At 39.5% G+C, this 15,808-nt stretch overlaps 1 protein-coding gene across 1 annotated transcript in view; it reads right to left on the reverse strand.

Moving 5' to 3' along the window:
• Positions 1–821: 821 nt before the first annotated feature.
• Positions 822–15,808, reverse strand: part of ZSWIM6 (zinc finger SWIM-type containing 6) — a 105,440-nt gene continuing 90,453 nt past the window's right edge. Inside the window, 5 exon segments of the mRNA XM_032213644.1 lie at positions 822–3,283; positions 7,650–7,688; positions 7,691–7,730; positions 11,325–11,488; positions 15,333–15,490. Coding sequence (XP_032069535.1) covers positions 2,421–3,283; positions 7,650–7,688; positions 7,691–7,730; positions 11,325–11,488; positions 15,333–15,490 — 1,264 coding nt within the window. The 3' untranslated portion in view covers positions 822–2,420.

Raw genomic sequence — 15,808 nt, forward strand, 5'->3', positions numbered from 1 at the left:
TTTCCTAGTAACTATGAAATATTTCATTGGTGATAAGGCTGTGCTTACATGTTATGCTTATCAACTGTTTATGGAACCATGATTTTACACAAGTCATTTTTTTCTGGCTTTCCAAGATATAACCAAAATAAACCACAATAAGTTCATACTACATACTTGGTCAAAATGCACATTACTAACTTGTGATTCTAGTTTCTAACAAAGTAAGGAAAAAGGAAGTGTCCATTCAGAGAAACATTTTCAGTATCCATGCACAAGCAACAGACACATAAAGGAGTCTAAAATCAACTTTCAAAAAACTAATTTTAATCAAAACAAAAGAATTGTTGATCATTAACAAGTTTATAAAACAGTGATTTAGTTACATAAATAAATTGATATCAGTGTATCAAATCTTAATTACTTTCAACTTCATGAGGATGTTTACATGGGTGAGGAAGTACAACCTTTTTTTTCCCTAGTATAATAAATAAAATGGAGAGCATGGAACATTTTTCCCTCTAAATAAAAAAAAAATCTACAAACATACCTCTAGCATGTTCTCTAGTGAAAAGAACAAGAGACACGGGACAACTTTTGCACCAAAACGTTAAAAAAAAAATGCATTAAATGCACAAAGGTACAGAACCATCAGCTAAAGTAAAAGACACTATACTGTAACCAAAATTGGTAATAAGAATATAATGAACAGTTTGGTAGTTAGATCTCCAGTTTGGTTATTTTAAAGCATTAAGACAAGGCAAGATAGAAGGCTGCTTTTCTTCTGAAGTATTCTAGAGGAAATAAAAATACTTCGTTTGTTTGTTTGTTTGTTTGTTTTTAAAAAACTAACTGAAAAGTAGAACAGTCATACCAACTTTCTGTCCTGCACAAGTCAAATACCTATGCAGAATAAGATTAGCTTATTAATAGCTCCTGCAAAGGCGTAATGTATTATGTCAATCATTTGGAAAACACTGCAGGTAGCTACAGACAAGGATGTACTACACGGCTACCACCAATGACGGAAGGGCAACGCACACAAATCACATGGGATAACCAGGCCCTTGCAACAACTGGCTAGATGCCAAAGCCATTTTCAGTATACTGTTGCTTCTGTGATATACTTTATGAGAAGTGGTTAAACAAATCGCTTCAACAAAATAGCCAGGCATTTCAGGGACTGGAACCCAATATAATTTGCATGCATACTGCTAAGTTTACAAGTAGTAACAATGTGGTCCATTATTATCCATAGCCATCCTATGATATGAAAAAAGGGATATTTAAGTTTTCTAGGCTAGGAGGCACAAACCCCAAATCTGGCATACTGTATTCTTAATGCTAAGGCTTGCTGCTCTGGCTGTGTTGTCCCCTCTTTACTAGAGTGCCTGTTACAAGTGCACAAGTGTGTATACATATACATATGCATACACGCATCTGTATAAATATATATATATATATACGTATAATTTTCCCCTAATTTCCATCCAAGAATGCAATCCAAAAGGTGGCTCTGCATAGATGCCCAGCATGTTCAGTTCGTCACTTGAGCCAACCCCTGTAGCTAGAAGCACTTGATCTTTTTCATATGTTTCCTTGTTTTTGTTCAAAACCAAGCTACTGCAGCTTCAAGTATTTCGCATTATAGATTTTTTAAATAAATTAGTTAATGTTATATTTTTTTTCCCAATATTCCGACATATACTATAATATATATATATATACAGTACAATAAATGCTCTCATTCTTTAATTTAATTTTATGTTTTTCAGATAAATCCCTGAGAATGTATGTTGACAGTCGCTAAGTTTCCACATGCGCAAGCGTTGTGTTGTGCCATGCTTCTGGATGAACAAGCACTGCAAAGCCACGTGGGTCAGCCTTTCAAACTATTTGTTATTTGGGTGGTTGGTTCATTTAAATAAGCTGAAATGTTCAGGATGAATTACAAAAGAGTAAAGCTGGAGCCATTCGAGGTACTTATCACAGGATGGAGGTGTTTTTGTTTGGTTTTTTTTTTTAAAGCCATTGCAATATATTTTTTTCTTTTCTCTCTCTCTCTCTCTCTCTCTTTCTTTCTCTCTTTCTCTCTCTCTCTCTCTCTCTCTCTCTCTCTTTTGTTTTGAGGCTGTGGATTAGACAGAAAGAATGGGAGAGCTTGGTGGACTTTTGCCACTTGACAACATAGACTCAGTGTAAACCAAACTTCTCTTTTAAGCCTCTCAAATCTTTCATACAAAACAGAAAAGGAAGGGGGGGGGGGACACACATACTTTCACAATGTGACATTTTAGTTTTGCAAACTTAGTATAGAACTATACACATATAATACCGGTGTGGCTCTGTTTTAAGTTAAAAAGGATACAAAGGCAGGCTCAAGTAAAAATGTATTGCCCTCCCACCCCCTCCCCCATCCATTCACGCTTTTTCTCTTTTTGTCAACCAAATCGTTCGCGGACCAACATCATCAGTTTCTTTTTGCCTTTGTAGATTTGTTTTAGGTTGTCAATGAACTGGGTAAACTGAATGTGTCCATCGTGAGCCATTAAAAAAGTCTCACGGGCCTTACTCAGGAATTCTATAAACTCGCTGTAATGCCGGGGACTGATGTGCGTGAGCCGAGAGTGTGTTGTGTTAATATATGCTCCAATTGTGGCATCTAGGAGTTGCCTTAAGGGGGCTTTGTCCAAGGACATGAGTTTACCAGAGTTCCTCCTTCCGTGAAGTCCCACCAATCCAGGAGTGGTCAAAGTACATCTACGCAAGATGTCTGACAGTACTGTTGCACATTTGACACTTTTGACCACCAGAGGTATTATAGCCGCCAATTCATTTTTTCCAAGGGAGTGGCTAAGTGCACAAGCCCATAAAACATCATTAATGGCAGGGTGTGTATCCTGATTGTAACTCAGGTTGAGATGCGTCATGGCCAACGTGGCCAGTTTATAGGCCCGCACAGGGTAACCACGGTGTTCCATGTATCGTGCTATTGTGAAAAGCTGTGTGTAGCTCATGCCAGTTGCAGCGGCATCAAGAACAATTTGGTAAGCGGTCTCAAAAGCTATGTGATCCTTTTCACATAAGGTCAGTGCGGAGAGGGCGCAGTTCTGAGGATCCTTCATGGCACACTGTAGAGCAAGCGTCCTAGCACTGCTGGCCAGTTTCTCCTGCTGATGGCAGTCTAGATGCAAGCGGACTATAGTGCTGTTGGACATTACTGTGGTAGCAACAATACTAGTAGCTTCAGTTGGAGTGAAAAGTGTAAACCAGTTTTGCATGATGCTATCCAATGCATACACACCTGTAAGACACAGAAAAAAAATATCTGTTACAAAGACTGGCTCAAAAGACTGAAGAAAGAGCTGAATACTTGGGAGAACCACTTACAGAAGCTTCCAACGGTACCTGCACTTTGAAAACACAGCGTGTTCTGCACCAATGATTGAATTCAGCACCAGAGAATCTCATCTTTCTTCTCTAAAATGAAAATATCCTCTACTCCCCCCCCCCCACAAAGCTCCTTTTGGAATATACTGGCAACCCAAACAGCTTCATTTAACATCCCCAAGCCTGCTCAAAATCAAATAGCAAGCTGAAATAAGGTATTTCTATCAAATCAGTGGCTGTCTGAAGAAAAGCACAGCAACTTGAATGGAAAACTTTTTGGTACTACAGAGACAAAGGTGCTGCACCGGCAACATAAACACACATCCCCACCTTCTCTAAAAACGAGTTTGAAAAGAGCAGGGAGAGAAACAGTGGGACCAAGTGGCCAACAGAACTACCTGCTGATAACAGGAAGTGGTATGTCCAGCAACTGCTTCTGCCATCTGTGCCAGCAGATACGGCAACACCCTGTGTATCACAAGGCCAATAGCACTGTTCTTTATGCACTCTACAGTTCTCTCCAATATGCTATGGCATCTGGTGAACTTGCCATCTCTCCCACCTTCTACTCATTTCCCAAGAGCTCAGCTGCCCTCATAATGGATAGGACACAGCTGAAATAATTCACAAAACTCCTCTACCTCTTTGTCTGAAGGATTTATCCTGCAATTTGTCTGGAGAGTGGTACCTGCAAATTCTAATATAATTCTGCCTAAAACATCAAAGGAACATACACTTTAAAAATCAGAACTCAAAAGAACCTTGCCCCCAAACCCTTTCGCCTATTTTTTTTCAGTAATAATTTTCATCATTATTCCTTTTTTTTTCATAATTTTCTTGCACTTTTCATTTTGTACTGTTGAAAAACAAAATTACAGCATTTTGCTTCCCACCCCCATAGTAATAAGTAAATATTTTTAAAAATAACATTCAAAATAAATGTTTTGATCGTTCTGCAAGTATTTCCTTGACACAGCTATGAATAGGAAACAATTTTTCAGCTTCAGAAGGGACAGTTTCAAGAAACATTCCTAAAATGATTTGAACAACCTGTTTTGCACATCCCTCATGCTGATCAATGGGATGTATAAATCAGTCTCAAAGTTGAAGTTGGTAACAGATTCCCCCCCCTCTCTCCTTGCTATCTCCCTGGCCCCCTTTCACCCATCCCGCACCCTCTATCCCATTATTATGCCTATTTCTCACAGGCAAGCCTTGACTTTATTAATAGAAAAGCAGGATTGTAGGAATTCTTGCATAGTAGGTTAAAAAACTTGATTGCTTGAAAGTGAATGTATTTTAACTGTGACATACGCATAATGGATTTATGAAAGGATTTGGATGGGACTTGTGGAAGTGAATTAGGCAAACCATTCCAATTGGGATTCAGACCAGGAAACGGTACTGAGAATCCTAGATCCCTTCATAGCTTTTGATACCATCCACCATACCATTCTTCTATGCTGGCTGAAGTTTTTGTTTTGTGGTCTGCATGCTTATCCATATGTGCCTTCACATGCCATAGGAGGTCCTTGCACCATAGGACGCTTAACCACATATATGGCAGTTGGGCATCGTTCTGCAAATGTTTCCTTGACACAGCTAGAGAGGTTGGGTCCATTACTCCAGAGTGAAGGGACCGGTGGCTGCACCTTAAAGATGAACTGAGTTAAACCATTGAAGCAAGCTTCTTGAAGACCAGCTTATGGAACATTGGATGTGGGAATTGCTTATTTTTGTGGGATAGAATAACAGAACCTTGAAAACCTGTCAGAGTTTCTATCTAACCCAAAGAAAAATCAAGATTGAATTATTCTAACTTTCTTTCCTACCCTTTTCTCTTTCTCAGGACTCCTTTTCTGGAATTCTCCCCTTAACAGCTCAATTAATCCTTCCCCATTTCTGAGACCAAGTCTACATTCCTTCACACCACTTATTGTGGAATACTTTCCCCAATAAGCATGCCTGCTGCAGATCTTATAGAGTTCTCAGTGGCGAGCAAGATACTTTTCCTCTTCCAGGCATTTTAATCAATTTATATGATAATGTTTAGACAGTAGCCATCTACTGCTCTTAAGAGCTTCACCACGGTATACTGGGTAGCGTATATCAGCCTGTTATTTATTTTACCCCATTACGTTGCCTTTGGTTGTTTCTATGGATTGTGAAATGTTTTTCTTCCAAATTTTTATCAGGCAATTTCCCTACGTTGTCCTGAGAAAACACTGATTTCGAAGGCTGGCTAATAATTTTTAAAATAATTTAATTAATCCATCTCAACAGTAACTAGCTTTCCCCCTCTGTTCAAACCTGAAGTTGTTTCAAAATGTTTGCGTTCTCTAAGCAGATATGGCAGCTCTTTCCCAATTGCTCTCAATAGAAAAAGAGCAATTTACAGCCCCAGTCTCCTTGATTTGTCAGAGATTGTTGCTTGTTGCTACTTGAGCCTATTCCCCACTTAATGTTGAAGGCCTCATGTAGATGTGAATGGCTACAGATAAAAAAAAACCTCAAGACTATAATAAACTCTCAATCTAGCACTGCACATTTGTACAAACAAGTCCTAGCATCCGACATATTCCCCAAGGAACTGGCATCCTTTTACACCATTCCATCCCCCAAATAAGACAGAACATGTCTACATAGCACTGAATATAATCTCAACAGGAAAATAGAAATTTGTGTCCTGGCTGAAATACCTTCGCCTATAGTCACAGCCAGATTCCCTGTTTGAAATGAGCTGGTTTCTTTAGTGCCCTTTTGTTGTTCTGTGAGGTCGAACAATGACTGATGGGGGTCTATAAACTGAAGCTTATAGGCAGCTTGAGTGCCTCATTATTGCTTGAAATAATTTGCACACATCTGTGCGCTCAGCTAACCACACCCAAAGGTCCTCATTTTACTCATCTGGGTCCTGTTGTACTATGCGCTTGCATATACATGTACACCTTTCTCCTGCTCCATTCAATTCTTTCCTTCATTTACATAAACAAACACACCCTCATTTATTTATGAGCTTGCGTATGTCTCAAAAGTGATCTTTGCATTGCATCACAGTTTCCTTATGGAAGTGACACATACACACACAACTGTACCACAAAACAAAATTAAGCAATTTGCTTGCCAATAGGATACTGTTAAATCACCAGATATACCTCCTTTGCTATGAAGATTAGGAAAGGCAAATCTTAGAAAGGAGTAACTGAAATCCTAACAAGCTACCATTTTTCAGCCCCAGATTGGTCAACAAGAGCAATTCATTTTAGGGAAAATTTACAGTTACAATTAAAAATTCCTTTACAGTCCAAATGAAATCTGGTCTGATTTGGGCTTCTTAGAAATTACTTGCAGCTGATGGGTCTAAACTATTATGCCTATTAACAAATGTTAAATATATATATATTTATATATATATAAACAAGTAAGTTTTAGGTACATTAATACTATGTTCAGGGGTTTAGACTAGTTAGAAAACTCAGCAGAATGTGTGAAGAGTCCACATCCTTTCTCAAATTAAATTTACTTTAAGAATTTGCCCATTGTTGGGAACACTTCTTTTTCATTAGAACATCAGAGACCTATCTTAAATTCCTCAGTTTACACCCTGGTCCTTATAGCAAATCCAATATTATGTTTTAGGTGTTGTTTTTAAACAAACTATAACAAATAATTCTCCTTATAGCTATAAATGCACTGTGGATAAAATTCTAACAATGGTATCTCAGTACTCAGTCTTATTTGGTTCTGGGAGGTACCATGAGTACCAAAAACAAAGTATCAAACACATTTTTCCATAAGGAATAAGGTAGTGAGTCACAAGTTCTAGCTTGTGCATTGAGTGGCAAACAAACAATGAGTACCAGGACAAAATTTTCACATCAAAAAATGCTGAGTATCAAACTTAGTGAGTTTCACAGTAGTTGAGTGCCAAGGTACCACTGTAGTCTTATGAACTGCATTCCAAGCCATTTCTGCTATCTTAAATAGAAAAGGCACTGGATAATTTCCTTCACGTAATTAAAGAAGTCTAGGGTTACATTTCTGTACAAAATGCTACCGTTTTGTATCCCCAATTTATGTGACATTACTGGACCAAGGCCAAAACATCAAACCAGCATGTTTTTTTTCATGTACTGCTGCTACAATTTTCTCTGGAAATCTATATGACATAATGCAATCAAGACAAAAACACCATGCAAATTCTTATGCACCAGAAGTGATTATATTGTTTACCACACAAATTAAATCAGGATTCTGCAGAGATCAGTGGCAACACATACCTACTTCTGTTGCACATGTCACCAACCACCTCACCATTCCCGCCGCCGCCAATTTAACGTTGACAATGTCATGCGCATCACCTATTAAAAGAGAAATATTTCCCTTGAGACATTTTTGTTGCTTTAGAATATGTTAGCTCTGAATAGCCAACACATTGTGGTGACTATGTATAATTTTTAATCTAGATTAGCTGCAAACCATTATATCTGTAATCAATGTATCTTATGTCATGCATCGGCACTGCAAAAGAAATGAGAAGGAAATAATTCTAATTTTTGTAATTCTTTGTGCTGTATTCTTTCACTTGAGTTATGTAATATTACCTCTTACTTATTTATATTTATTTCTTGATATGGAATCAAAGCAACTCTTACAATTCAGCTTCTAGAATGAATGAGATGGAGATACACCACAAAGTTTAATATCAATTTTTCTTTGATACGATTGAAGCTTTAATTGCTTTAGATCATCCAGACTGGGAAAAACTCAGAAAATGTAGCATACATTCTACAGCAATTTTATATTTTGCTAGATCACACATTTTGTTGCTTGTTCTTCTTAGATGCCATTTTTATGGCTGCTAGGTGGATAGCTTGTGAGTATTTTCCACATTCTGGGTATTATTTGTAAACCTATTAAAAATGCTCTTCTATTTCTGAACTGAAATTACAAACATACACATAACTATTAATGTGCATTGCTATTCATCTATGTTCTCTGTATTAAGAACAGATAATCCTCGATGTATAATCACAACTGAGCACAAAATCTCCATTGCTAAACAAAACAGTTGTTAAGTGAGGTTTGGCTCATTTTAGGACCTTTCTTGCCACAGTTATTAAGTGGATTCTTGCAGTCATTAAGTGAATCTGGCTTCCCTATTGACTTCTGGCTTCCCTATTGACTCCTGAATAGGAGGGAGACGGAGAACCCCTTACAGGGTAAGGCTGAGGAGTATGTACAGTTCTTGGCGGACAAAGTTGCTCGGTTTCGATCGGACCTGGACTCCACTCCTGCAGATCCAGCCGAGACACAAGGGAATGATCTGGCAGACCATCTCTGGGTTGAGTTTCAGGATGTTGCCTCCGGGGATGTGGACAAGGCTATGCGAGCTGTGAGCGCCTCCATCTGTATTCTGGACCCGTGTCCCTCCTGGCTGGTTGCCAACAGCAGTGAGGTGACACGAGGCTGGATCCAGGCGGTTGTTACCACCTCTCTTCGGGAGGGGCATCTCCCCACCGCGCTGAAGGCGGCGGTGGTGAGACCCCTCCTGAAGAAACCGTCCTTGGATCCAGCAATTCTTAACAACTACCGTCCAGTCTCCAACCTCCCCTTTGTGGGGAAGGTTGTTGAGAAGGTGGTGGCTCTCCAGCTTCAGCGTACCTTGGAGGAAGCTAACTATCTTGACCCCTTCCAGTCTGGCTTCAGGCCCGGTTACAGCACAGAAACCGCTTTGGTCGCATTGACCGATGATCTCTGGAGAGCCAGAGATGGAGGCCATGCGTCCATCCTGGTTCTCCTTGACCTCTCAGCGGCTTTCGATACCATCGACCATGGTATCCTTCTGCGACGACTGCGGGAGGTGGGGGTGGGCGGCACTGTTCTGCAGTGGTTCTCCTCCTACCTCTCGGACAGGTCGCAGTCGGTGTTGGTGGGGGGGCAGAGATCGTCCCCGAGGCCCCTTACTTGTGGGGTGCCGCAGGGTTCGGTCTTATCCCCCCTACTATTTAACATATACATGAAACCGCTGGGCGAGATCATTCGGAGGCACGGGATAAAATACCACCAATATGCGGACGATACGCAACTGTATCTGTCCGCCCCGTGCCAACTCAATGAAGCGGTGGAAGTGATGAACCGAGGCCTTGAGGCTGTCAAAGACTGGATGAGAGCTAACAAACTGGTGCTCAACCCGGAAAAGACCGAGTGGCTGTTGTGTTTTCCTCCCAATAATTTGGCTAATGTTCCATCAATCAGGCTGGGGGGACAAAATTTATACCCCTCAGACAGGGTCCGCAACTTGGGAGTCCTCCTGGACCCACAGCTGAGTTTCGACCATCATTTGTCAGCTGTGACCAGGGGGGCATTTGCTCAGGTTCACCTGATGCGCCAGTTGCGGCCCTACCTGAACAGGGAGGCCCTCACAACAGTCACTCGAGCCCTTGTGATCTCTAGGCTGGAATACTGCAACGTGCTCTACATGGGGCTGCCCTTGAAGAGCATCCGGCGACTTCAGCTAGTCCAGAATGCGGCCGCGCGAGTGATCGTGGGCGCACCACGGTTCGCCCACATAACACCGATCCTCCGTGAGCTGCGCTGGCTACCTGTTGGTCTCCGGGTGCACTTCAAGGTCCTACTTACCACTCACAAAGCGCTCCATGGTAGTGGATCTGGCTATTTGAGAGACCGCCTTCTGCCAATTACCTCCCTGCGTCCCATCAGATCGCACAGGGTAGGCCTCCTCCGAATTCCATCCGCCAGTCAGTGCCGACTGGCGACTACGCGGAGGAGAGCCTTCTCAGTTGCAGCTCCGACGCTATGGAACAATCTCCCCGTGGAGATCCGCACCCTCACCACCGCCCAGGCCTTCCGCACGGCCCTTAAGATCTGGCTATCCCGTCAGGCCTGGGATAAAAATCTTAGTTCGTCCCCTCCCGAATGATGAATGAATGTTGTGCTCTATTTTTTAATATTATGTACTGTCTTATGCTTTTTGTCTTTGTACCCCCTTTCCCGTGTTTTTGTAAGCCGCCCTGAGTCCCCTCAGGGAAAAGGGCGGCCTATAAATTATAATAAATCTACAATCTACAAATCTTTGCTTGTGAGATTGTCAAAGACAATCACATGACCCTGGGACAATGCAACTATCGTAAATATATGCCAAGTTGCCAAGTGTCTGAATTTTCATCATGTGACCACAGAGATGCTGTGTGAAAAACTGTCATACATCACTTTTTTCAGTGTGTTGTAACGCTGAACAAATGTCTGTAAGTCAAGAACTACCCATATAATGTTATTTGAATGTCCAAAGCGTGGCATCCAATAAACCCCATTCATCAGCAAGATTTCATCCATGAACATTTCTCCCCTTTACTCTTTCAAACTCTGAACAGGACAGTTGTGTGGAAACTGTCCCATTCCTCTAACACAGTGTTTCTCAACTTCCCCAACATTAAGATGTGTGGATTTCAAATCCCAGAATTCCCAGGTAGTGTCTGGGAAAACAGATCCAATGGGAGATGGTGATCAACTAATCTCATTCATTTCTAGTTTTAAACTCTATTTTATTCTACTGCACAGAGCAGCAACTTATTGATTCAACACAGGTTAAGACAATTTCAGTTCCAAAGTAGGTAGGTAGGTAGGTAGGGGTAGGTGTGTGTGTGCCTAGGTGTGTGTGTGTGTGTGTGTGTGTGTGTGTGTGTGTGTGTGTGTGAAAGATTAATCCAAACAGGTATGATTCTTGCTGCAATATCAGCCAATTATGACTGGCCTCAAAAGATAAGCAGTTTTGGACTTTGGACTAGACAACACCAGGAAACCTCAAAGTTGAAGAGAATTTTTTTTAAAAAAACCCACATATTGAAAGAAAGCAATAGCAAGCCAGAGCTGAATATGTATAAGTATTTGTTTCCCTCTAATTTCAACATTAAAATTCCATGATGGAAAAATACCTGAAGACCCAGCTCCAGAGAGACTTTTAGAAGGGTAATATCCGGCAAACTGTCCATAAGTGTTGCTATTTTAAAAGCATCTTGGGCAAGCTTGAAAATGTGTGATGAGGAGTGAATGTTTTTCTGAATAGATTCTAACACTGTTTCAAGCCTTCGAACATCACCTGCAAGAACAGCAAAAACAAGATGAAATGAATTAACTGTGAACACTACTTTTATGACATGAAAACAAGTGAAGCTGACAGATACTGTAATGTATATTTTATGTACTTATTTCGGAGATTCTGCATATAGTGTATCACTGGTAAATAAGATAGCTCATTATGTGCAGCTAGGGGATCCAGTCCGGAAAAGGGAAATGAAATTAGTAATGAGTGAAGCACGTGTATGAATAAAAAAGGCAACTAATACATGATCTTTACAAATAGATATAAAAGCTTAAATAACCTAGATTTATATTTTCAATTTCTAAACATATACAGTACCTATATAAATCTTGTGATATATGGTGGAAGAGTTACAGATGACTATGACAAAAGGCTTCTTAACACATTTGCTAAAGTATGGTTCAGTGAAAACATGTTCAGTCAAGACTTTTAATTTTACAAAGGATACAATATACCCAACTGTTCTGCAGTGGATCAGTGTGTGCACTACATACAGGTCTGTTATCATTAGCAAATAAAAGGAAAATTTAAGGCTAAGCTGAAGTTAACAAATCAAAAGCTTTCTTAATTCATAAGGTCAATGCACCTTATGAATTAAGAGTATATTTCTTCCTTAATCAAACTTTTTGCATAGAATCTGCAAAAAAGAATTCTGAGGGTATATATGAGGGATACTTTAATGTAAAGAAATTAATACCAAAATATGGAAGGAATGAAGAAATCAATAATGTGCTAAGTAGGTAAATTTAATTACTGCCTCACAGCCTCAGAGATACCAATTCAGGGAACTAGTCTGTTTGCTTTTAACTATTTATTTATGATTGATCATCTATGCCAGGGATGTCACATTCAGAGCCCAAGGGATGGATGCGTCACGCACTGGCCACACCCATGCCCACTTTAGTGAAGGGGGGGAAAAGTCATGATATGTCATATGACACCACTGTGAAGTGAGTTTGACACCCCTGATCTATGCACTCAAATATATCTCTCTTTGAGGGAGATGGGATGTTCAGAAATGTGAAAAATAAACGAATGTACATTCTATCCTGCATAGAAGTAATATTTAGGAATGTCCTAATCTGAACCTTTTGGTTGGAATCTTCTTCCACCCTAATAAAGAGACTGAGAAAGAGAAAGAGTGTTATCCTTGTTAGTTCACAAAATTCACTGCAGAGTCCATCAGGAAAAATCTGCATAAATACTAAAAGAAGTGATAGTGTATTAGCTGACCATAGTTGCTTCCTGGTCAAGCAACAATTTCCAACTAAATAATTTCATTCTTTCTTCATGGACATTATGGATTTGCAAGCACATTTTTTGGCAGTTGTTGTATCTTAAAATTATGAGAAAGAAACAATATGCTCAAAAAAGGTGGATACTTTTATATGAAATGTGGTGAGCGAATGTGGATTGCATTTATTTGTACAAAATATTTTTCCAGTGTTCCCTGATAAATACTAAAATAACTCAAGTCAGAGACAAGATTTTTTTCTTTCTGGTTAGCTTATATATAACTGCCAAATAAAATACATTGCATTCAGGCATGTGTTTGGCTTTTAAATTGGCATATCTGCTGATGTTGGCCTTAACTACCGTATTTTTTGGAGTATAAGACTCACCAAGGTTTTGAAGAGGCAAATTAAAAAAAAAGTAGGTAGGTAGATAGAGGGCTAGAGAGGGAGAGAAAGAGAGAGAAATACAGTAGGTGGGTAGGGAGAGTGAGTAGTTAGGTAGGTAGGTAGATAAAGGGATAGAGAGAGAGAGAGAAATAGAGAGACATAGAGAGATAGAGAAATACAGTACGTAGGTAGGGAGAGAAAGAGAGTGTAGGTAGGTAGCTAGAGGGATAGAGAGAGAAAAATAGAGAGAGAGAGAGAGAGAGAGAGAAATACAGTAGATAGGTAGGGAGAGAGTAGGTAGATAAGTAGGTAGATAGAGGGAGGGAGAGAGAGAGAAAGACAGAGAGAGAGAGAGAGAGAGAGAAAGACAGAGACAGAGAAGGAAATCGCTGACAATCTGCAGCACCTAAAACTTTGTTTCTGCTGGCACAGTACTTGATCAATATAATTCTCATCGATCAGTTAAAGAGCATTCCAAAAGGAAAAAAAACGTTTTTGCACTTTGCAAACCTCCCAAAAATTTCCTGTTTTTCATGAAAACGGCCCATTTTTTAAAAAAGGCATGAATAGGCTTGTGGGGGCTTGCAGAGTGCTCTGGGGGGAGGGCAAAAATGAGCAAAATACTGCCCGTTTTTCACAAAAACGGGCCCGTTTGTCAAAAAAATTGCATGCATAGCCTTATGGAGGCTTATAGAGTGCTGCTGGAGGCTGGGTGGGGGAAATGGGCCGTTTTTTGCTCATTTCTGCCCTTCCCAGCCCCCATAAGAGTATGCACAGCCATTTTGGTGAAGGGGCGGGGCCTCAGGAGGCAAAAAAATGCTGTATTTGATGTATAAGACGCACCCAGATTTTCAGCCTCTTTTTTGAGGAAAAAAGGTGCGTCTTATACTCCAAAAATACGGTAAGTATACTTTTTAAAAAAAGATTCATGTGATAATTAGCCTAAACTATGTTTACAGGGATTTCCAAATTATAGAAGCAACTATCTCAAAGGCTCTCCATGTATTTCTATCAATTGATATGTGACTCTTACAGTTGGGAGTCCAAGTTAGATTAAAACTGAGTGGACTCATATAAGGGAATTAATTTTTTTTTAACAACCCATGCCCAAGTTGTGAAGTGATAAGCAACAATGAATGATGACCAAAAAGAAAAGAAAGAGCGAGAAAGCTGATAGCCATGAAATAAATGGAAGTGGGTAACCCTATAACCAATCTCATTCAGTAATTCAGCTTATTATTGTTTGACTAGTTTCAACTAGCTGAATTTTTTAAATTATAAGGCAGCCCCATTTAGAATGCTTTACAAAACTCCAAAAATGAATTGTAACTAAGGCAGTTGCTACCACAGTAAGATCTAACACCTTTAGGATAAAACAGACTTGGTACACTGAGAAACTGTACAAAAATAATTCACGATTGAAGTTAAGAATGCATTCGAACTGCAAACTTGAATTTTCTAGGGAAAAGAAATCTCATTCAAGATGGTTGAGTTTCTATTCTGAGCTACCTTTGTACTGACCAAGCACCCTGCCATCTTGTTTTGATAAGATGTGCTACTTTTTAGAAGAAAAAACCAAAATGGTTTCCTTGACATATTGATCTTTTGATGTGTCTCTAAACATGCCTTCCTTCAGCTTTGATTGTCTTTTAATGGTTGTTTTTCTTCTGGAATTTAGTTGCGTTTTTTAAATCGCATTTTATGATTGTTTTACTGTATGCTGCCCAGAGTTATAAAGTTTGGCAGCCTTATACATTTCTAAAACAAACAACCTGTCAAAAAACTATGTTCCTTTTGTTTTAAACACATATGGTCTGGCTTGGATGTTATGCAAACTCTCACAACTTTCTTTCCCTTGTCAGAAACTTCTGCTTTAACTTTTTGCCAAGTGTATCTTTTGTCCTGAGTTTACTCCTACCACTATGTCACTTATTTTCAGCTCTGTGATCTGGGAAGAGGAAGCTGAAGCCAGGAGCTACTCATCCTGGTTTATGGAACAAGGCAAATACATCACTTACATACTGCCCTTTATGGTTGAAACATGATAAAATGTGGCTGAATACATATGAAACCTTTTACTCTCTCTGGGGATGCAACAGAAGAAGGGGAAAGCAGACAAACTGAACATTGTTCACACAAAAATTGTTACATTGATCAACTAAATATAATTTACATTTTAGCAAACTAAAATTTCAGATGGTTCATTGTCAGGATTGTACCTTTGGCTGCTGTTAGCATAGTTGATGCTAATTCACACTGCTGAGATTCAATGTGATTCAGAGTGAACCAACGGGGATACCGGTTTGGAACAACTGATGCTATGTGATGAGGACGAGACATATCTCCAATCGGAGCTGTTGATTCCAATACTAGTAACCTGCAAGTAAAAAATATGTAATCTTACTGATCATACAAACGTAGCCTAGTTGATCCCAAGTATGATTTTCCTTCTACAGAAACTCAATATCTAAAGGCCATAGTTTGACCATTTCAGCTTTTTTTTAAAATTACCACAGTTAAAATAGCATGGTTTCTCCTGATATATATAGGAAGGGAAAAGTGAGTGCCTAATGGTTATTCTTAAGACAACAAATTATTATTATGGAGCATCAAAATACAACATTTTTCCTCTACATCTAATCAATTAATTCACTTTAGACAGAAAAACCTCAAACCTCTATAGATCTGATTTTCC

This window comes from Thamnophis elegans, chromosome 3 (genome assembly GCF_009769535.1).
Source record: "Thamnophis elegans isolate rThaEle1 chromosome 3, rThaEle1.pri, whole genome shotgun sequence".
In the NCBI taxonomy this organism is placed as follows: Eukaryota; Metazoa; Chordata; class Lepidosauria; order Squamata; family Colubridae; genus Thamnophis; species Thamnophis elegans.